Here is a 23299-nt window from a genome sequence, read left to right on the forward strand (position 1 = left end):
ATTATAACACTGAATGAAGCTCCTTAGAAGTTTGAGACATTTAGGCGTTCAGTGTATAAATAATCATTTATGTCAGGTTGGTGATAAAGGTGTTTCCTATATTAAATTTATGATTTGGACACATATTTTTTCTGATATGTTCATTCAGATGTGTGTATGCTACAGTGCATTTGTTGGAACTGGGGACAGAAATGAGAGCCAGAAATAATTCATCTACTTTTACAGTGTTTAAAAACAGGGTCTCTTGCTGTTTGACACTGTGGGCCTCCATATTTGTTGAGCCCTGAGCTTCCAGTTATTCTCTTGTTGCTGGCTTCAACCTTACCACAGGTAAACTGACACATGAACAATATAACATCTATCTCTATGTATGTTTTGAGGATCAAAAACCTGTCCTTATGAGATTTATACCCTGAGCCATCTCCCTAGGACCTGTTGAAATGTCATGAATATAAAGGCTTCTGATCTTGAAATAAGTCGTATTTCATTCAACTGTTCTGCTTGCAGAAGAACAACAAATGGTAGAGTAAACTGCATACAATGTAGAGAATTTCATAGCCCAGGCTGGCTCAGATCTCCCTATAAAATTGAGGATGACCTTGAACTTCTGATCCTCCCTACTCTCCTTTCAAAGGTACTGAAGATGTGAACCACCATATCAAGTTAACACAGTGCTAGGGGTCTACAAAATGCAGGACTTAGCTCATGCCTGGCAATCACTCCACCAACTGAGCTGCATTCCCAATCACGGATTCCCCCTTCGAAATAGCACCATTTAAAAAGAATAGAGTAACTGTAATCTAGTAGAAAATTCTATGTAAAATTAACCTGTGTCTTAATCTCCTTCAAATCTACAGACAACGTCCTTTCCCAATCATTAATAGCTTTCGTCATTTTGTGGTACCTCTAATCACCTTGAGACTAAATACTTCTTGGGAATAGCCAGACACCCAGAATGACTTCATTCCCAATGGATGGAGGCAACCTCAGCTTAATTTCCAAGCAGAATAGGTGGTACTGATCACATCATTCTCTAAATGGCAACAAAATGATAATTGGATGGGAAATACCTAATTTCTCCTTTAAAGTTGAATTGAAATTGCCTACCTTGATTTAAAAATGTCGGGTGGCATCAGCTCCAAAGTATGAGTTGGTCCATACAGGTTTACAACATATAACTTCACTGATGGGTTCGCTTGACCTGCCTTTGAGAAAATAAAAGCTGTGATATGTAATATATAAGCATTAGCCTATGTTAAAATAAAGAAAAGAAAAACAGAAACTACAACTGGTTTAATTTCTCTCTGTCTCTGTTTCTCTGTCTCTGTCTGTCTGTCTGTCTGTCTCTCTCTCTGTGTGTGTGTGTGTGTGTGTGTGTGTGTTCCTCTTTACGTGGGATAAAAAGTTAATTTCTTTGAAATGGAAATGATTTTTAAATTCATCCACTTGATTACTTTTAATTGTTTTTGCAGATTGCTGCTTCTGGATCATTTAAGAGAGACAATTAAAGGTTATGGGAAATGAGGGTAGTTTTACTCATGAAGAGGTGCTGGTGAGCTCTTTTTGCAGAGCTGTAGAAGGTCTGGGCATGCAAATCAGCAAGTAGACCAAGCAACAGCCCACATCATAGAATAAAGACTTCGGTGTGAAGCTTTATATTGACAGGGAAGAAAGGGAAGGAAAGGGAAGATAAGGAACAAAAAAAAGAAGCCAGTAGAAAAAATGTGCATGGAAGAAAATGGGAAATGGGGATGCGGAGGAAGTAAAAGACATAAAAAATGAAAGAGAAGAAAAGTAAGGGAACAAGAAAGAAAAGGGTAGGGAACAGGAAAGAAGAAGGCAGCGAAAAGTCCCACCTACAAGGATTATAGATATCTTACCCAAAACAGACTGCTACATGTTGTCCTCTGAACTATACATGTGTGCCAACACACAAATAAACACATAATAATAAATAAATAAGTGCAGAATTATGAAAAAAATCTTACCACATGTGTCAGATGCCACATGTTTAAAATTCAAAAGAGCCTAATGGATTTCATTGCAATAATGTGTCCCATCATTTCTCTTTAAGCTTTACTGATTACTAAATGGGTGACTCATATACTTAAATGACCCTTGAGAGGTGAAGAAGCAGCCATCTCTGAGTGTGTGGCAGGACGAGTAGAAGTGAATGTGTAATTTGTTTTTAGTTAATCAAAATTCCATTAAAGGAACAACAACTACCAAGTATGGTGGCTCATACACTCCTAGTTTGTAACATGTTCTAAAGGATTATGACCTAGGTTTGTCATTAAATGTCCCTACTTCAGTACAAAGATTATTATAATCATTTTTCTAGATACAAATAGAGACGATAAAGCAAATTCACTAATACTATGAGAGCTGAGACTTACACAAACTAGTTATCCCTTATGTTAACTCCCAGGCAATGACAAACAAATAGTTGCAGAATACTCCATGAGCAAAAGAGGAATTAAGGTCAGCTCCTTTGAATATTTCTCAAACAGTTTACATGGTGGAATGAAAGAATGACCTCATGCTGGGCTTGGGAAGTGTTTAGATCACTTGCCATGCTAGCATAAGAACTGGAGTTAGGTTCCCCAACACATAAATAAATGGGAGGTGAGCTTGGTGGTGGTCTTTTCCTATCACAGACTCAGAGACTGTTTATGCTGAACAGAGGGGCTGTTTCTATACCTCTCAATGGTCATTTAAATATGAGTCACCATCTAATAGTCAGTAAAAGTTAAAGAGGAAAAACTGGGCACATTAATGCAACAAAATTCCAGCCACAAAAGGTGGAAAACAGATCTTCAGAAAAAGCTGACTAATAAGATTAGCCATATCAGTGAGTTCTGGGTTTGATTGGGAGACCCTATATCAATGAATAAAGTGAAAGAGTAATTTAGGATTATTCCTGACATTAACCTTGGACTGCCACATACACACAAACTCATGCATCCACAACAAAAACAAAGTAATTTCTTGACTACTAAAAGCAATTATGAGGAACAAAATTCACGTACATTTTTGTTTGGTTATTTCTCTAGGTAAATCAAGTGAGTTAAAATTTAAAACTTGTTTTATGAGGTAACTTGACCATGTAGACTCTTCATTGCCAGCAGCACCAATTTGTATCATCTGGTACCTTCCAAACAAAAATCCCTGATCCCCATCTTACAGACCTAGAATTAGACTCTCCAGGTCTAATTAGATCTACACCAGGAAACAGTTGTTCAGAGATAATTTTGATCAAACTCTGTTCTATGTGTGCACATCTATTCTCTACATATTATCTATAATAATCTATTGTCTATATCATATATCTATACCTATTTGTACTTTATCATATAATATCTCTTATCTATTACCACCTATTCATCATTTTTACCCATCTATTAATCTTTTATTCTTACCACACATTTACTATTTATATGCCAATTATCTACCATATAACATATTTATCATATATATATATCATCTGTATCTCTAGCATCTCTTATCAATACATCTTTTATGATCTATCTGTCTACATATCATCTATCTATCTATCTATCTATCGATCTATCTAATCTTCTGTTTGTAATCTATCAGTCTATCACATACTTTTCATTATCTTCTGACAACTATTTATTATCTATCTATTCTTTAGCTATCACATAAAAATTTCTGTCTTAGCATTACTATTGCTCTGATGAAACCCATTACCAAAATCAACTTGGGGAGGAAATGGGTTATTTTGCTAATAGTAAAATATAATATTTCATTATCAAAAGCAGTGAGGATGGGGACTCACACAAGGCAGGAGCCAGGAGGCAGGTACTGTTGCAGAGGGCACAGAGAAGTGTGTTGTTCACTGTCTTTCTCAGGCTGCTTTCTTGTAGAATCTAGGATCATCAACCCAGGAATGGCATTACCCATCACTGGATGGGCCCTCCCCCATCAATCACAAAATATGAAAATATCCTACAGTCTTGCCTACAGTCTGATTTTCTGAAGGCAATTTCTTAATTGAGGTTCCATCCTCTCAGATGACTCTAACTTATGTCAAGTTCACATAAAACTATCTAACACACTATCATCATTTTTCTATCATCTATCATCTACTATCAAGCTATATACCAGTTATTTTTCTAACCTGTCTATTCTAATACCTATGTCTCACTTACTGTCTATCCTTTTAATGCAATATATAATTTTTTGTCAACTACTATTTGCTATATTATCCAACTTTCTCATTATCTATCTCTCCATCTATCTATCTATCTATCTATCTATCTATCTATCTATCTATCTATCACATAGGTATTATCTATCCATAAATATACTTACTCTATTGTTAGCTAAGCATACCTCACTAGCATCAGAAGTTAGTTTTTATGAGACTAGATCCAGAGGGGCTGTACCTCGCCTTTAGCACAAGATTGACATGACCAATGCTCATGATTGGAACATGTTTTGAGATCTGGATCACCTAAGTCCTAAATCTGTGAGTCAGGAGAATCTAAGTTTAAATTTGGCTCTGCTATACTGTACCATAAAGTAGATAATTAAAATGCCAATACACAGTTTACCTACTTTTCAAAGCTGAGACACATATTCATCTGAGAATATGTCAGAACATAGACATTGGGAGAAAAATGTTTTCTTTAGTTAAAATGTACTACATAAAGTAACAAAGAGATGGCTGAATAAACTGTCTAAAACAGGATATGGCAACGAACTAAAATGATTGGTGTTTTTATGACAGAATCTTACTAAGTTAGAGAAATTTGTTCTTATATTTTAATCATTTAATACACTAATTAGACAAATAAGGGCATTAAAATGATTGGATTTTCTAGTGAACTCTTTCCAATAGCTTATGGTTTACTTTGCCAAAGACACACACATCATTTCTTGAAGGAAATCTGCCACTGAAACTGTAAATTTGCACCTGTGCAGAGTGACTGATATCCCAATCAGCTTCCATCCGCATGCAAATTAAAAAGTGTATGGAGGAAACCATTTTTATATAAAGGCATCCCAGTGAAGCATCAGGCTGCCTCCCAAATTTGGCTATTCAGCACTTCATAATCTCAGTTAAAATTTTACTTTTCCATGGAGTTTGGAATTAAGCAAACTTAGTGAGTTCATTTTCACCTTTTAATATTTGAATCATTCAGAGAGTGTGCAAATGAGACAGCTCATCTCTTTGCTTTCCACATTCCCATTTGCCACAAAGACTGCAAATCCACAGAATCCCATCCTCCATGATTCTGAAATGCAAGCCTCAATAATAATTAACCTTGTTTTACTAGCAACTAAATTGTCATTAAACGAGATAATGTTTTAATTAAGAAGATTAACCTGAGGTTACAGAGAGAGAACTCTGCATCTTCTTTGTGCTGAGTTGCTAATGATAGGGTATTTTATGAGCACCAAATCGTGCTGAATTAAATAAAAATCCAAATATGTTTGTTTGGTGTGAGTGTTTCATCAGTAAATCTGATCATGCTGAGTTTTGCTGCACCAGTTTTTAAATCTAGCTTAATTTAATATGAACTCAGCATTATCTCGATTTCTAAAGTGACACTCTCTGAAAGTTTATTGTATGCAAGCAAATTGAACCTGCATTTGTTATGGGAAAACTAATGATCATTTAAAACTAGGGTAGATAGAAAATAAGTTTGAGAATTAAATGGCATACTCCAAGAGATACTGAGCTACCATGTGAGTAGTACAAGGGCCCAAACACTAACATTTTTTTTTTTGAAACTGGTGTCTGGATGGGTGGTTATCTCAAATAAAAGCCACACCCAGACAAGGGTCCTTTCTCTTAGCTTTGACTACTAAAATGCCTGTTCACTTTATAAAAATGTATGGGGATTTGCGGGCATGCCATGCACGTGACCTGAAAAGTATATGTGTATGTGTGTAGACAATAAGGTACAACCTCAGTGTCATCCTCAGAAACACAGCTCACATCCTTGTAAATAAGTCTTCGTTGTCTGGACCTCCCAAGGAGGCAATGATGTCTATCCAGTGAGTGTCAGGGATCTTCCTATCTCTGTCTCCCCAGTGCTGATCACAAGCTTGAGAGCACCAGGATTCTTTTTCTGGATAATACATTGACTAGTGGTAAATTATGAACTATCTCCTTAGCTCCAGGTTTTAGTATTAATACGTTCATTGGCAATCAGTGCCCAGTCTGTACGTTTATTATGCTGTGCTGCTCTGCTAATATAGTGATACTCTCTATTGTCTGTGTATAGCTGAGACTCTATCTGTAAGTGGTGCAAATGGACACATAACAGTATCTAGGAAAGAAAGACAGATCTTTAAGCTTTCTGAGTTTCTATAAAAATAAAAGTTGATCTCTAGGACCATTGTGCATGTTATTTCCCTCTCCTAAAATAGCTGTGACTTATCCAAAAGATGTATTTTTAAAATTGTGCTTATAGATTTGTGTATATGTATGGGCATATGCATGTAGGTATCTGCAGCGTCCAGAAGATGACTTCAGATTCTCTGGAGCTGGATTTACAGGCAGTTGTAAGGTAATCAACCTGGACGCCTGGAACAGAACCTACATCCTCTGTAAGAGTATCAAGTACTCTTAACTGCTGAGCCATCTGCCTACCTCATAGATATGCCTTTAAAAATTCACTTAAACTCTAGGATAGCTGCTTATCCATTCCTATAAAGTACGTGAATGCAATGAAGATTAAATGAGGAAAAGTGCTAGCTTCCCTCAAAAAAAGTTATTGTTGTTTTTTTTTTTTTAGCTAATATCTATGAGAGGGTCAATTAATATATATACAGTATAATAACTAATGGAACCATAATTTATCACATGATACTATATATCTATAATTATTTTGTATCTGAGTTCTAGGTGACAAATTTAAATTTTTCAAATATTGATATTTCTCAATTTATGAATGTTAGTTTTCTTACATGGTGAGAACCAAGATTGTGCGTAGCTGAGGGGTTAATTATAATACACAGGTAGGCAAATTATTTTAAAAATAAAATTCAAGCGCAATTCCCACTCTTGAGAAAGGAATCACTGTGTTATCTCTTCCTCAGGGCTGACCTAACTCCATTTTGTACTGAACAGCTGTGCAGGCCTTTCACACTCCTAGCTAGCTCTCCACCTTTTCTGTAACCACTAGACAAGATTTCACCATTGTTAAATTAAGCAAGGAAAGAATTAAACAGAAAAGAATGTTCAGTTTATTTAATGTGTAAAAAGGCTGGTATATAGTTTACAGGCTCAAACCTTCATCCACAAAATCCTGGCTGAACTTATAACTGTGGGAAGGTCACACAATTTGTTTCTTGCATATGATGAAAATATGAATAGGAGTCTTTTTTAGTAGGGACTGGCTGCTATTTTCTGAAGATCACTGATTTAGTGCCTAATAAACTCTAGCCAGAGAATATCTCCAAGGCTCTCCACATTCAAACCTTGACCTATGTTCTCTCTAGAATGTCTGAGTGTGGTGTTTAGGAAAAGGGCCTGGTAAGTGGCTGCCAACTCATCACAGTAGACTGGGCTAGCATGTGTGATGGTGTTTTCCTGTATTGCACATGGATGGTATAATGAACAAGTTCAAGGCCCACAAAGATTTTTGCACATGTTAAAAACAAAGAACATTTCTCCAAACCAGTGGCTCAAAATCAACTCTTGGAGGTCAGGGGGATGTTATGGTAAGAAAAATGGCTTGTCACCTCTAAAGATGATCTGAGTTTGATCTCTAGGACCTACATGTTGGACAGAGATAACAGACATCTCCTATAAGTTGTCTTCTGACCTTCGAAAGTGTGCTGTTGTATACACTCTCCATAACAAAAAGTAAAAACAGCTTTTTGGCTCTCTATAATTAAGACTTAAACTGTATAAAGAAGACATTTAGAAGTTCTCTTTGCATGATCAATGCATAAAAGGTCTCACTAAAGCCTCCTTAGAGTAGGAAAACAAGTGATCTAAAAGAAGAGTTTAACTCCAGAAGAGCAGACCAAGTCAATCAACACTACAGCTTGGATTCAGTGGACATCCAGTCTCACCCTTGGTAGAGGAGCAATTGGCAGAATATGGCTACTGGGAAAGTAGAATCTTTATTTCTTCAGTCCTATGGTTATGACAGGTTTCTCAATCTCCAATGGATAGCCTCACACCCATGAACATATGGGCAGCATTAATTAAACCCAATGGGGTTTAATGAAGAGGACACAAAGTTGTATAGGGTAATTGTTGGAACAGGGTTCTTTAGAACTTGTACTCATGTGATTAGGGGTAGATATGATCAAAATGAATGACAGATCTATGACATTCTCAAAGACTAAGTGATAAACATTACTGTAATTCATTTATTTAAATGAAATTTGATGTTCTACTTATCTTTCATGTCTAAGCCATAGGTCATAGGCTTTCTTTTCAATTGACAGATGATTCATGCATACAATACACAGGATATTCTCTCTACATGCCTAAGATGATGTACTGGCTAGTTTTGTGTCAACTTGACACAGGCTGGAGTTATCACAGAGAAAGGAGCTTCAGTTGGGGAAATGCCTCCATGAGATCCAGCTGTAAGGCATTTTCTCAATTAGTGATCACGGGGAAAGGCTCCTTGTGGGTGGTGCCATCACTGCGCTGGGAGTCTTGGTTCTATAAGAGAGCAGGCTGAGCAAGCCAGGGGAAGCAAGCCAGTAAGTAACATCCCTCCATGGCCTCTGCATCAGCTCCTGATTCCTGACCTGCTTGAGATTCAGTCCTGAATTCCTTGGTGATGAACAGCAGTATGGACGTGTAAGCTGAATAAACCCTTTCCTCCCCAACTTGCTTCTTGGTCATGATGTTTTGTCCAGGAATAGAAACCCTGACTAAGACAGTTGTTAAGTCAGAAAAATGTCTATTGTGCACTCATGGGGATCAAAGTTTGAATCCTACATTAAAAGAAAGCTTGGTCATAGCCATGGGTGTCTAGCAGTATTTGAAAAGGCTGAGGAACCACAATCCTAGAGTCTGATTGTGAGTCAGTCCAGCTAATTTGGTAAAGTCAAGGTTCGTCGAGAGACTCTGTCTTTAAAAATAAGGTGCATAATAATTGAAGAAAACTTGGGACATCTTGCCTCTGAGCTCTACACAAATCTTTATACACATTCATGCATGCAATATACACAACTCATCCCCAAGCCCCCCAACCGCTACCACCACACCACCACTACTACCAAGTAAAACTTGAAGCATTAAGGGGAGCCTGCAAAGAAATCCAAATGCCTTCAACTGTATTTATGTCCATGTTCTGGAGGCCTCATTCCACACTTGAACATAATTTTGCTGTCTAGGCAAGATTTCCATGCTCTTCGTGCCCTATAAAATCTTTTTATCTAACTTATGTGCTTCTGGGTAGGACTCAACAACAACATTTCATAAAACACATTCATATCATGTTCTGCCAAAATAATGCTGATATTAATACATATACTAGTAAATTCTTTATGCTTATTCTACTCTTTACCAGAGCCCTTTATGATTCATCTTTTCTGGACTAGAGATTCTTTATGCTCAGTCAATTTTTATGAGAGAATTAAAATACATAGTAACTTATAGTACATTATCTGTCCTAATAAATCATCTGAAAGAAACTAAAAAATCTTTGAAACTGAGAACTCCTAACTTATTTAGCTATAGCATTTCTTCATCATATAATATCTATTCATAACTCCAAGGATGTACTTCGAAAAAGGATTTGTCCTCACCTCAAGCCTTTCTTTTATCTCTTTTTATCCCCATTTCAACTGAATAGGTAAGAAAAAAAATCAAGAATGAGTATAAGAATGGAAGTGTAAAAATATGCCTCATGCCTGACATCCTCTGTACAACATATGTGTGTGTTTGTGTGTGTGTGTGTGTGTGTGTGTGTGTGTGTGCACGCAGACGTAAGCCAGTGAATGAGCATATGTATGCATTTGTATGGAGACCAGAGAAAGTCCCTTATAGTAATTTCTCTGGTGCTAGTCACATTCAATTTTTTTTTTTTGAGATAGGGCTTCTCATTAGCCTGGAGCTCACCATGAGATTGAGTCTGTCTGGCCAGTAATCCCCAGGGGTCCAACCATATCCATTTTTCCAGTACCAGGGTTACAAGTCAGCACTGCCAAGCCTTGCTTTTTAATATGGGTTCTAGAAGACCAAATTCACATCTTACTTTCAAGCAGCATGTGATTTATTGTTTGAGTAATAGCTCTAGCCTCACTTGTACCTTTTTCTACTGACACTCTACCTTGATTTCAGCTGACAAGCTTAGAATTGATGGTTTTGTTTGCAGATAGGAAACTTCTCTTTCAGAGGCACTTAGAAAAATCAAGCATGTTGTCCATCAAGCCACTAATGCAGAGAGAAAGAACAAATAGCTCTTTCGCATTGCTTACCTTGGGGTATGGGTACTGCTTTGCTTTGGGGTACAGTGCTCCAGTAAACCGAGGTATGATCATGTTAGGCACCAACGAGTCATTTATCATCAGGAAGGCAAGTCTCTCTCCATCGGGGGACCACCAGTGGGCGATATGAGAATGCAGAAGTTCTTCTAGAATAAATGAGTGTTATTTTACATCAACTGTAGAGATGTGGGCTCAGTGACCCACAAACATCTGTCCTTGAAATCCTCATTGTGCATGAATATTATCTAGACAGCATGCTATATTTTATTCACTTCTCTGAGAAATCTGTATTTTTTAATTGCTGTTTTAATTCCAGGAAAAGCAGAAAGAGAGGGAGAATGGAACATCAAATTTGGGTAGTTGAGGTAGCATGGACTGAACATATTAAAGTATCATTTGAGAGAAAAAATAGGACAATGAGTAATGATCGAGATACAGCTAAAACCATGAGCACTCATGATGCCATTCAAACATGTTTGCATGCATTCTCTCATCAGACAAGGTGGGTGCTATGTATAATTGTTATACTATTTGTAGTTCTAAGAAAAGAGAATAAAACATAGAAAAGCTTTTTAATATATTACATAAGTTTCATGTGTTTTGTGACTTGTATCTTGGGTATTCCAAGTTTCTGGACTATCATCCACTTATAAGTGAGTGCATATCATTTCTGTTCTTTTGTGATTGGGTTACCTCACTCAGGATGATATCCTCCAGATCCTTCCATTTGATTAACAATTTCATAAATTCATTGTTTTTAAGAGCTGCATAGTACCTCATTGTGTAAATACACCATATTTTCTGTATCCATTCTTCAGTTGAGGAACATCTGGGTTCTTTCCAGCTTCTGGCTATTATAAATAAGGCTGCTATAAACATAGTGGAGCACGTGTCCTTATTAAAAGTTGGAACATCATCTGGATATATGCTCATGAGTGATATTGCTGGATCATCCAGTAGTACTCTGTCCAATTTTCTGAGGAACTGCCAAACTGATTTCCAGAGTGGTTGTACGAGCTTGCAATCCTACCAGCAATGGAGGAGTGTTCCTCTTTCTCCACATCCTTGCCAGTATCTGCTGTCACCTGAGATTTTGATCTTAGCTATTCTGACTTGTTTGATGTGGAATCTCAGTGTTTTGATTTGCATTTCCCTGATTACTAAGGATGCTGACAATTTTTTTTTAGATGCTTCTCAGCCATTCATTATTCCTCAGTCGATTCTTTGTTTAGCTCTGTATCCCATTAGTAATAGGGTTATTTGGTTTTCGGAAGTCTAACTTCTTGAGTTCTTTGTATATGTTGTATATTAGCCTTCTATTGGATTCAGTATTGGTAAAGATCTTTTCCCAATCTGTTGGTTGCCTTTTTGTCTTATTGACAGTGTCCTTTGCCTTACAGAAGCTTTGCAATTTTATGAGGTCCCATTTGTTAATTCTTGATCATATAGTACAACCCATAGTGTGGATACTTTGGACCTTCTTAGAAGGGGGAACAAAATACCCATGGAAGGAGTTACAGAGACAAAGTGTGAACCAGAGACTGAAGGAACCACCATACAAAGACTGCCCTACCTGGGGATCCATCCCATAAAGAACCATCAAAACCGGACACTAATGCAGATGCCAATATGAGCTTGCTGACAGGAGCCTGATATAGCTGTCTCCTGAGAGTCTCTGACAGTGCCTGACAAATACAGAAGTGGAAGCTCCCAGCCATCAATTGGTTGGAGAACAAGGTACCCAATGAAGGAGCTAGAGAAAGTAACAGAGGAGTTGAAGGGATTTGCAGTCCCATAGGAGGAACAACAATATGAACTAACCAGTATCTCCAGAGCTTCATGGGACTAAACCACAACTAAAGAAACACATGGTGGGAAGATAGCTCTAGCTGCATATGTAGAAGAGGGTGGTCTAGTTGGTCATCAATAGGAGGAGAGGCCCTTGGTCCTGGGAAGGTTATATGCCCTAGTATAGGGGAATGACATGGCCAGAAAGCAGAAATGGGTGGGTTGTTGAGCAGGGAGTGGGGTCGGGGGGAGGAATAGGGGATTTTCTGAGGGAAGACTAGGAAAGGGGATAGGATTTGAAATGTAAATAAAGAAAATATCTAATAAAAATATATAAAAGTCTATACACACAAAAATACTTATAGCAGAAGATCAACAATGTTCATCAGAAATTTAATTTGTAGAAACTACATCAAAAGTATCCATTCTTTGCCTTCTGGCTCCTAGAGTGTAAGGTCATTACAGCAGTTACAGTGATAATCAGAATGAAGTGAGTAAAACCAGTTTTTTCCCACAGGTTCATCCTGCAGTATCAACTTTGCCTTGGTGTGAACGTTAAATGCTGTTACCACTACTGCCCCATGTGTCTATACTACATGACTCTGTGTCTGGGAACAGCTCATTACTGTGCTCATAGTGGCTGCTTTTAGTTTATATTATAGCAGATTCCTCTGAGGTATCCCATGTCTTTACCACTATAAATGCTTTCTTCATAGATGAAGAATGTTCAGCTAATTTTACCAAATACATCAAGTCCTTCCTTTAGGGATAATGGAATTGTAATTAATGCTAGAAAAGAGATTCAGAAAATACACATTCAGAACTAGATTTTGGAGAACAGGTGGTGTTTTGAGTGTAGTATAGTGTGTGTGTGTGTGTATGTGTGTGTTGTATTGTAATTTTTTTCCAGGAAGGAAATAAAGTATGGTGATCTATAGAAAGAGATGGAGTTGTGGGTCAACTGCCATTTGTGGTGTCCTGAAGTGATATGAATATGGAAGTGGAAGTTTTTGGAAGAACAAATATTTGTGTCACCTTTTTGTGACAAAAATAATAGTAATCATAAAAATTATAAAAAATGGTTGACATAGGTCTAGGTTGACATAGGTCTCTAGGTCTAAAGGCCTAGAGAAATCTCATAGGAATAACCAAGAAGCTTGGGATATGACTATACATGCAGAACATTGGGTTCCAGGGCATCACTGGAAAAGTATTTTCCTTGTGCTGTTGGCAAAAGAGGGGCAAGTTCCAAGGAAAGCCCTGTAATCTTTGAATATTAACCAATTACCTTGACAATGAATAATCAAATGAAAATGTAAACCAAACTTCCCCCTTATAACTTGATTACTATCTGTTCCACTGAATATACACAGCAACAGTACAGAATAAAATGGAATATATATTCCTGTACATGTGAGGAACTAAGCTGGAAGAGCAGAGGTGACCAGCTAAACTATCAGTTGGGGACTTGTCTCACTTCATTTCAAGTCTGTGGTCCAAGTTCTGTTTCCAAACATAGATTAGGAATAGATACAGGTTTAAATTGTAGGCAAGTCCCTGAGCATGGTACACACGAGTAAGCTGGAACTAGATCATTGCTATACTATATTCTGACTCAGAAAAGTCACTGAAATTTAATATTAAACAGGTACTACAACATGAAAGAAATTTGAACAAAATATTTCCATGTTTCAGGAACAAGCTTTGACCTGTAGAGAGTAACTAAGAAATGTCCACTTGATCAGACATATGAGAAGCATAAAACTTAAAATTTAGAGTCAGAGAAATTAAGGGAAGCCTTATCAGAAGGACTAAACATATGTAAAAATATTTATGAGGATGCTAAAGTAACAGCAACAGACCACATACATAATCAATAATCATACAGACATTATAACCTCTAGTGCATTAGTTAGTCTTCAACTCCCACTTTACATTCAAGAATACCAGATATCTGGTAGCAGACTGACTGCTTAGGACACTTAGAGTCAATGAAATGGCATCTGTGTGACAGACAAGCACATGTTCTGGAAGTGTACAGTATTTGCTGTACATTTGCTTGTGAAAGCAGCTATAAGAAATCTTACCAAACTGTCTGAAATTGTCATACTATCTATGTTTCAATGGCTCTAAACAAGCAAATATTAATGGCAAGAAAAGGGCCACATGGTCCCTAACTGTAGGAAACTGCTGGTCCTATCAACTATTCATATTTCTTTTAAATTTCTGAAATGCTACATGGGATCATTTGTTCTGTATAAATATTGGAGTTTTTTTATTATTATTTAACAGCATTGCAAACATGATAAACAAGGAGTGTACAAGGTAAGGCCTATCACTGGGGAACCACGTGGGATAGCACATTTTCTGTTCTCCTAATTATGAAGTTTTACTGCCCACAGGAACAATGGCTCCAACTGGAACATATTAACAAGTCCATTCCTCTTAATTAGACATTGAAATTTCTTCCTTAATCACTTTGAGCTCATTGTAATGGAAAAAAAAAAGAGAGAAGAAAATCAGAAACCTAACAAAAACTATAGTCACTTTTCATGAATCAATGATATAATGTATCTTCCCAAAATCAAGTATATTGTTACTATGAAAAAAAAAAAAAACAGGTGCTTAGAAAATATGTCTTTGTCCCATAGTGATGGTAAATAAGTAAATGAAGAAAGAAAGAACAAAAATAAAGACAAAACAAAATAACTTGTCACTTCAGTTAATAAAATGCTTCTGATCTAACTTTCAGGACTTGAGTTTACTTCCCCAGGGGTCAAGAAAAATCCAGACATTTTAATCCTGACACTGGTAAGTTTCAGATCTCTTATAGAGAGATGAAGAGAGAAGAGGAGATTATCCCTGGACTCTTGTAGATTGCTGTTCCTGGTATATGCAGAGCTAGTTAATAGCAAAAGACCCTGTCTCAATGAAGGTGTGTGGAAAGGAAGAACCAACATCTGCAATAAGAAAAAGATAAATACAAGCATCTTTAATGTAATTTTCTCAATAGTAATTCTGGAAAAGCTACCATTTATTTAATTGCACCTATATAAGGATTGTGTCTCCCTATGCTAATTATATTTTTTACATTTTTTTTAAACAAAACACACTGCATTCTAATTTAGTGTAATTTGGGCTCTTTTCTAAAAATTTTATTTCTCTGACTTAAGGAATTGTACTCTAGAGGAGCTGGGGATTCTACCAGGTGTAGTTTTTGTCACAGACACCAAAAGACACACAGCCAAAAACATAAAGTGTTTCCCAAAATCTAAAATACAATTATTGTATTTAGATTAACAACTTCTTCTGAAATGCCACCTGTTTATTGCACACTTGTGATCAGTCTGATCAGAAAAAAAATTCCTAAAGACACCACTAAAATCTCTGCTGTTGGTCTGTCCTACTTGTAAATGTTCATGAGGGAATTATCTGTCTTATGCCCTTCCCATTTCCTTCTTTCATTCTCAGCTTTTGCTGTCCTACTTTGGCTTAATCCTCCACTGCCATATAAGTGAATCCTGCAGCTGTTTTGAAACCCATAAAGAACCCACACTGTTTGGAACACCATCTCTCTCTGTCTGGGTCTTCCATGTCTCTGTTTCTGGATGTCAACTTTGTCTTCTTTTCTATTTCTAGATTCACTGGCACTGAGCGAATGCTCAGTCCTTGATAAATTGATGAGTAACACATTACCAAAAAAAAAAAAAAAAAAAAAAAACATAAAAATGTAGCAAACACACATAAAAACACAGAGATTTGTACTGTTCTTATTTAATGAAACAGATACAACAGTGTGTGGAGACGGTAATATTTTTAATATACATATTTCTTTCTTTTTCCAGTTCTTTCAGATTAAAGCAAGAACCAATGTTTCATCTGTGGAATGCCTTATACTCTTACTTGCCACCAAACTGTGCACTGTTTATAAACCTATTTAATATGCTGCCCTAACTTTTGCTCATACTTCTCACTATCATGAGTAGAAAGGTCAGTTAAGTAATAATTGTTCATAGTTGTTCAGTTCACTTAAATATTTACTAATTTCAAACACAGGCACCATTATTCATTGATGTACTACTGTATTCACACTTGACAGAATAAATGCATTCTATAGCTGTGGATTGAATTTCAAAGAATGATCCCTTAAAACATGCAATAAATAATTTAGGCATCATTATTTTTCTTATTCTATGCACATACTTTGTTATTTTAAAGTTTGTGAGTAACATGAGTGGAGGTGCCCACATAGGTTGAAAGAAGACATCAGGTCCTTTAGATCTGGAATTACAGGCATTTGGGAGTTACCTGCTGTAAGTGCTGGGAACCAAACTCAAGAACAGCTAGCACTCCTAATCACTGTGCCATGTCTTCAGATCCACACTATTCTCAAAATATTTTAAAATACCATAAATTTTGCTCTAATAAACAAAATACTTAATTAGGGTTTTCTTTTTGTATAGTTATATGGTTTGATTATATTATATCATTATTCTCTCTTAATCCCCTACCAATTTCAAGCTGTGAACTTGTCAACTGTGTGCAATCTTATTTTTTTTCAACTTAAAAGTTCTTTAAAATAAACTATGACATAGTAGCTTTAGTTATATCCCCACGCTAAATCCAGAGATGTATACGAGCAACATTAGATGTATTTCCAACAAATACAATATTTAAAATTGTCTTAGAGTTTTAATGTTTTGCATATTTCTTTGAATTTTACCAGAAGCTAAGAGACTTAAAATGGCTCTTTGAAAGATGTATAAGGACTTATTTCACTTAGTTCCAGTAGGTGACAGTAATACTGTGCTCACAAATTGGGCTAGAAGGTAAAAGACTATGTCCCATCCTTACATTGCAACCTAAGAACACATTTTTGTTCTTTTGAGACAAGCTGTTACTAAGTAGCTCAGGTGGGCTGGAACTCACTCAAGAGCAGACCTTTGTTTATTTTCAATTCTCCTGCCTCAGACTTCCACCTACAGGAGTGCCATCTGGCTTAAAACATTTTTTAATGTGATTTATCTGTATTTCCATCCTCAACATTCTTTAGCCAAGTCAAGTTTCACTCAAGAAAAGTGAACATGTGATATGTGTCGTTCTGCTTCTCCCAAATATGGTGATTTAGATAAGAATTGCTTTCTGTGAAGTACAAAAAAGTAAATCTCTACTTCTAAAGGGCACATATCATCAGCGTTCACACACATTCATGCATACACACACACACACACACACACACACACACACACACACACACACACTGTGCAGAGGTGTGTCACTGACTCACTGTTGGTATACTGATGTAAAGAATTTTGGAGTGTAGGAACTGAGGGTACATTGGGGAAACAGAGTGACTGGTTGGAGGAAATAAACAATTGCTGAATCGATACTGCCAGTCCTTTGAAATGACTATGATAGGATTCCTGGAGAGAGAACTGAGTAATTCATGAGCCTTTGGGTAAAGAAAACCCTAATGAAATATAATCATACAGGAGCCAGAGGGACAAAGTTTAATCTGAATGGCAAAGCCATCATCTCAAGTAGCATCTGACAGAAGGATGTGACAGGTTTAATTGTGACCTCCTCAGAGTCCACTACACTGTCCATGTTCAATTTAAATTTATTTTATTCACATGTTTATTATGCATATTGTTGATAATACATTTATATTATGTTGATTTATTTATACTGTTTTGTCTATATTATTATTTATATTCAATATCATCTTTTTATGTCAACATTGCTTTTTAATTTATTGTTTTGTTTGTAGTTTATTTGCTGATATTTACATGTATTTTTATACCTATTTATCTGTATTTAACATATTAATTACATATAATATTTGGGTTTATTAGGAGTTTTAGAGATTTTGTTTATTCCAAAGTGGTCTTGAACTCACTTTGTAGCTGAGGATGGTCTTGAACTTCTGATCTTTCTTTCTCTATCTCTAGGATGCTGGGATTATAGACAAATACCATTATTCCCTCTATAGGTGGTGCTGGTGATTCATCGTAAGTACTGTATCATGAGAGTCTCATCCCCAGTCACTGAGTTGTGACATCACACTAAGAAAAAATATTTGGGGCTGGTGAGTTTCTCTGCAAATAAACATACTTACCAAGACTGATAACTTGTGTTTAGTCTTAAAAGCCTACATGGAACCCTGAGAGAAACAACTCATACCAATTTGACTCTTACACACATGCTCGCGAACACGTGCGCACACACACACACACACACACACACACACACTAAATGAGTAAATAAATAAATCCCCCCAAAATAATACTTTTAAATATTTTTTTTAACAAAATGGAATGGCTACAATTTCTATTCACCTTTTCCAAAACGAAGCTGCTAGCTCAGTCCTCTCAATCTCTCTTCAAGGCAGAGAAATCTACACAAGCAACATTGAGTATTTACCTCATTGGCTTAAAAATAGTGCAATGTGTCACCCATCATAGCACACCAACAGGCTGTGAAATGTCTACACTTATACCAAACCTTCAATTACATGAGACTGTTGCTCTTCGTTCCTACTCACTGATAGCCATCACTATTCACTAGTGACCCAAACCCAAAGCAGTAGCATCTTTCTTTGCCTTTTCTCATGTACCCCATCTGCTTAGTCACAAAGACCTAACTTTGCTATTGCCTCGTCAACTTTTGAATCTCTCCTCACACTAACTGGTTTAGCTCAACTTTTATGACTCATTATCTCTTGATTGAACACACATGTCAAATAGCTGTTTGCAAGCTCCGTTCACGATCTGATCCACACTTGACACCATCACCCAAATGACCAATCTCTGTAGAAGATTTAATCCTTTATCACTTCCTATTTCATCAGCTTTTCTGAATTTCCGAGTAACAAAATAACCAAAGTCCTAGTTCACTGTTTTAGGTCACTACCAATCTTGGTTCTTGCTGCCTTATTCCTGCCTCATTTTTATACACCATTTCTGTCAAGTCAATTTGAATTCCCCAGGTATAAACGACTGTTCAACACTTCTGTATCTTTGTAAAGATGGCTTTGGGGATTACACTTTTCTTCTCATGTGCAATTGTGTGTGTGTGTGTGTGTGTGTGTGTGTGTGTGTGTGTGTGTGTATGTGTGTGTGTATGTGTGTGTGTGTGTGTGTGTGTGTGTGTGTGTGTGTATGTATACATGAACATGTGTGCATGCATGCCACCCTGTAAGGGCCACATCTTGGAATTCAGTTGTCTGACATCATCTTCTACCTTGAATGTGAAAGGTTTTATTTGTCCATACCTGTGTACTGCAGACGAACTGGCTCATCAAATTCCAGGGATTCATTTGCCTCTGCTTACCTTTTCTGTTAGGAGTACTAAAATTACAGATGTGTGGAATCATACATGGATGGGAGGATTCTAAACCAGTTCCCCATTCGTCTGATTAGCTGAGCCATCTCTGAGCCCAATACTTCTTAATCTTTCAATATCTACTTAGGCACCTTATTTATTGGAAAATATTTTGCAAATCCCAGGAGTGGGGTAAGACACACAACTTCTTTACAAATCTACACCCACTATGATTCATGGTCTGGACATGTTTCCATCATCATTTAGTCTCCTATCATATTGAGGATGTTTTGGACACAGGATGCTTAACAGAGCCTCTCTGCTTCTCTAAGCAAAATTATGTCATTGCTTTCTAGAATACATGAAGTAGTCAGGCTTTTTACAAACCTGATTTATCAGTCAGGCTATCCTCAGCATCTCTAGTAATTTAGCTAGGAAACTTGGGGGCAACTTCTTACACTCTCATCAGAGAACTCTTCTTGTACTGTATTTCTCTGATGTTTGATTCTACACTTTCATGCTGTATCTATTGCAGATACTACCATTCAAAAACTTTCACTAATCAAGATATATATGTGTGTGTATATGTATATGTATGTGTATGTGTGTGTGTGTGTGTGTGTGTGTGTGTGTGTGTGTGTGTGTGTGTGTATGTATATGAGGTGTGTATGTGTTCATGTGTATGGACATGTATATATGCATGTAGTGTGTGCATGTGTGGATATTTATTTATATGTGTGTATGTGTATGTACACTCAACTATCAAACCTCCACACATATAAACTTGAAAGTCTACATATTAGTAAAACAACTCAAACTATTAACATCTTTCATTGAATATAAGATCCTCAAGGCTGCATAGTCAATTGCTCATGATGGTTGTACTGGACTACTGGAATATAGCTGGAATGCAGATGGCTAACGGTAATGACCATTGAGTGAGGAGATGCATGAATGGGTGATGTCTGATTAATGTTTTTTTTCTGTGAGAAGTAATGATATCACACTGCTGGGAATACAAAGTATTCTGTAAGAGCTTTATGATGCATAGAAGCACCTGCTTTATCAAGGCTCTTTCTTATACACTTATCTTTCTCTAGAATGTTTTTTATTCAGATGAGTATTGAGAAGGGATCTTAAACAGTGGTGTCTGGACTGGTGAGATAGCTCAGTGGGTAAAAGTGCCTGCCACCAAGCCTAATCACCTGAGTTCCATTCATGAACTCCATATCGTAGGACAAAACTGCGTCTAGCAAGTGTCATCTGACTTCTACATACATAGTATAGCATGTATACACACACAAACACACACACACAAAAATATTATCATTTAAAAACTAGTAACTGAATATTGATGTTAGTTGAGATTTTTCTTTAAGCTTACTTTTATTCTTAAAGAGAATTCACCATTTCTTCAAATTCAAATTACTGAGAAAACAATTAAAACTATTAATATATAACATAGAATTACTACTGGTTATTTTTATAAATGTGAAAGTATAAACTATTTTTATATGTATAATTGGAACATTTAGTTTCTTTATACACAATATGCACTTTGGAAAATTGTGTTCCCTTTATTCTCATATTATGGTTGCTATGTACAACATTTAGCAGCAATATTGGTCTAGATTATTTAAGACTCTTGCATTTGTACAGAGGTAACACAATGAATTAAATATGAAAGATATTACCTACATAAGTTTGATTACAGAAAATAATACCATATTCTCTAAGTGGAAATGATAAAATTAAGAGTAGAATATTTATATTTATAAATTTAAGAGGTGAAATTGATTTTATCAATTATTCCTACTTTATAATTTGCAATCAAGTATACTGACTCAATTTAAATATTGACATAGTTTTCCATGCCAGGTTGAAGAGTAAGTAAGCCTAGGTGTTAAAGACAGGCCTACTTACTCATTCTTATAACACAGCTAGCTAATGATTACTCCATGGTCAAAACTGGACAAAGATTTTCACACCCTAATTTGCTTGTACACTCTCAACTCTTGTCAAAATTTGATTTGACAGTATCAAAAATAAATCATAAATTATACCCCACTTGTTGTTTCTATGGAATAATTATTCAAACATGTGAGGACGTTCATGATTAGAAGAACTAAAGTCAAATATCTTTTATGTAGGTTTTTTAAATTTAGTTTTACTGTAATTTAAATGTACTTATTTAATTTTATTTTTTTATGTATTTAGTGTGAACTTACATGAGTTTATGTGACATATGAATGCAGGAACTCACAGATTCCAGAAAATAGCATTAGATATCCTAGAATTTCGGTTAAAGACAATTGCAACCAACAGGTATGCTAGAAATTGATCCCTTGTGAGTATTTATTGCATTTAAGTGATGAATCATCTCTTCAGCTTTTTAATTTTGATTTTTCATAATGTAGAGCCAAGTTGTGAGGACAAACACCTTTAATTCCAGCTCTCAGGAGGTAAATGCACGTGAGTTCAAGGCCACTCTGATCAATAGAGTAAGTTCCAGGACAGATAGGATTACACAGTAAAACACTGTCTCAAAAGAAAATTAAAAATAACAAAAGAAAACCCACAAATATGTTGATGATGATGATGATGATTCTGGCAATAATGATGTGCATGTGAGTTTGCATGTGCATATACACTTAGATATCCATGAAAGTGAGGCACTTGGGGATGGAGTTAAGACAGTTGTTTATCATCTACTATCAGTGCTGTGAAGCTACCTCAGGTTCTTTCATCTCTCTAATCTACTTCATGTAATTTTTAACAATGATGTGATTGTGTTTTTCCAAAAAAAAAGAAAATAAAGTTTTTGGCATCTAATTCCTGAGTATTGAAATCATCTCTTTTATTAGTTATTAGTTAAGTATCATCAGAACTAAAGTCTGAACACTCTATAAATCCATCCATTGGTACCTTCACATAACCACTTACCATAAAATATATATGAAGTATATATGAAGATAGGAACCACAGCCAGGCAGCATGTGAGCCCATGCAATAAGACAGCATGCCACTCTTACAAAGAAATATGGAGAAGAAACAGGGAAGCCATGGACATCAGGAATGAGAAGATTTTCTTTAAGATTTTATGTACAAATATGTATTTTGCCCTTTAGAAATTAGAATTTTCCAACTCACCTTCATATAACCAGTCAGCAATCCCATTAAAAATAATGCCTTCCTTTCCTGAAGATGTTAGTCGTAAAGAACTGCTCTTGATATCAGGTTGATAGTAGATATTGTTTTCAAAAATATAAATCTGGATTAAGAAATATAGGAAAGAAAAATCCAAATATGTTAGTATATCTTTGCATTATGAAGTGATTTCTGGATGGGATCATTATTTTATGCCTGCTTTCAGACTGATATCATTTTGTGTATGTATTCACATGGCATTGGAAGATTAATGGCCATATCCTTCCTTATCTTATTAATATTAGACTGCCCTTTGGAAATTATTTGACATTAATACTTTCTAATCCATATATTCATCAACAATATTTCATCTACTTAAAATTAAGTTTCTCATATTGGTGAATTATTTTGGCTATGAAATGATATTTTACAAATGCAAGAGACTGATAACTGATACTACTGTAGTAACAGTGAACTGACTATTTGAAAAGATTCAATATAAAGTCTTTGCTTCTATAAAAATATGCTTGGTAAATCACAGACCACAATTCCACCAGAAGACTTCTGCTCTACCAGAGATTACACTGGTACTAGAAATCCCCAGTTA

General features: G+C 36.1%; 1 protein-coding gene across 4 annotated transcripts in view; it reads right to left on the minus strand.

Annotated features, from left to right (window-relative positions):
• The window catches only part of Dpp10 (dipeptidylpeptidase 10), a 1513678-nt gene that overhangs the window by 90368 nt on the left and 1400011 nt on the right, over positions 1 to 23299 (minus strand). For all 4 annotated transcript variants that reach the window (XM_006529626.4, NM_199021.3, XM_006529627.4 and 1 more), the window contains exons 8-10: positions 22696 to 22816; positions 10426 to 10580; positions 1108 to 1205 (exon numbers count right to left, since the gene is read on the minus strand). In XM_006529626.4, coding sequence (XP_006529689.1) covers positions 1108 to 1205; positions 10426 to 10580; positions 22696 to 22816 — 374 coding nt within the window. The remainder of the gene's footprint in view (positions 1 to 1107; positions 1206 to 10425; positions 10581 to 22695; positions 22817 to 23299) is intronic.

The sequence above is a fragment of the Mus musculus genome, chromosome 1 (assembly GCF_000001635.26).
Source record: "Mus musculus strain C57BL/6J chromosome 1, GRCm38.p6 C57BL/6J".
Lineage (NCBI taxonomy): Eukaryota > Metazoa > Chordata > Mammalia > Rodentia > Muridae > Mus > Mus musculus.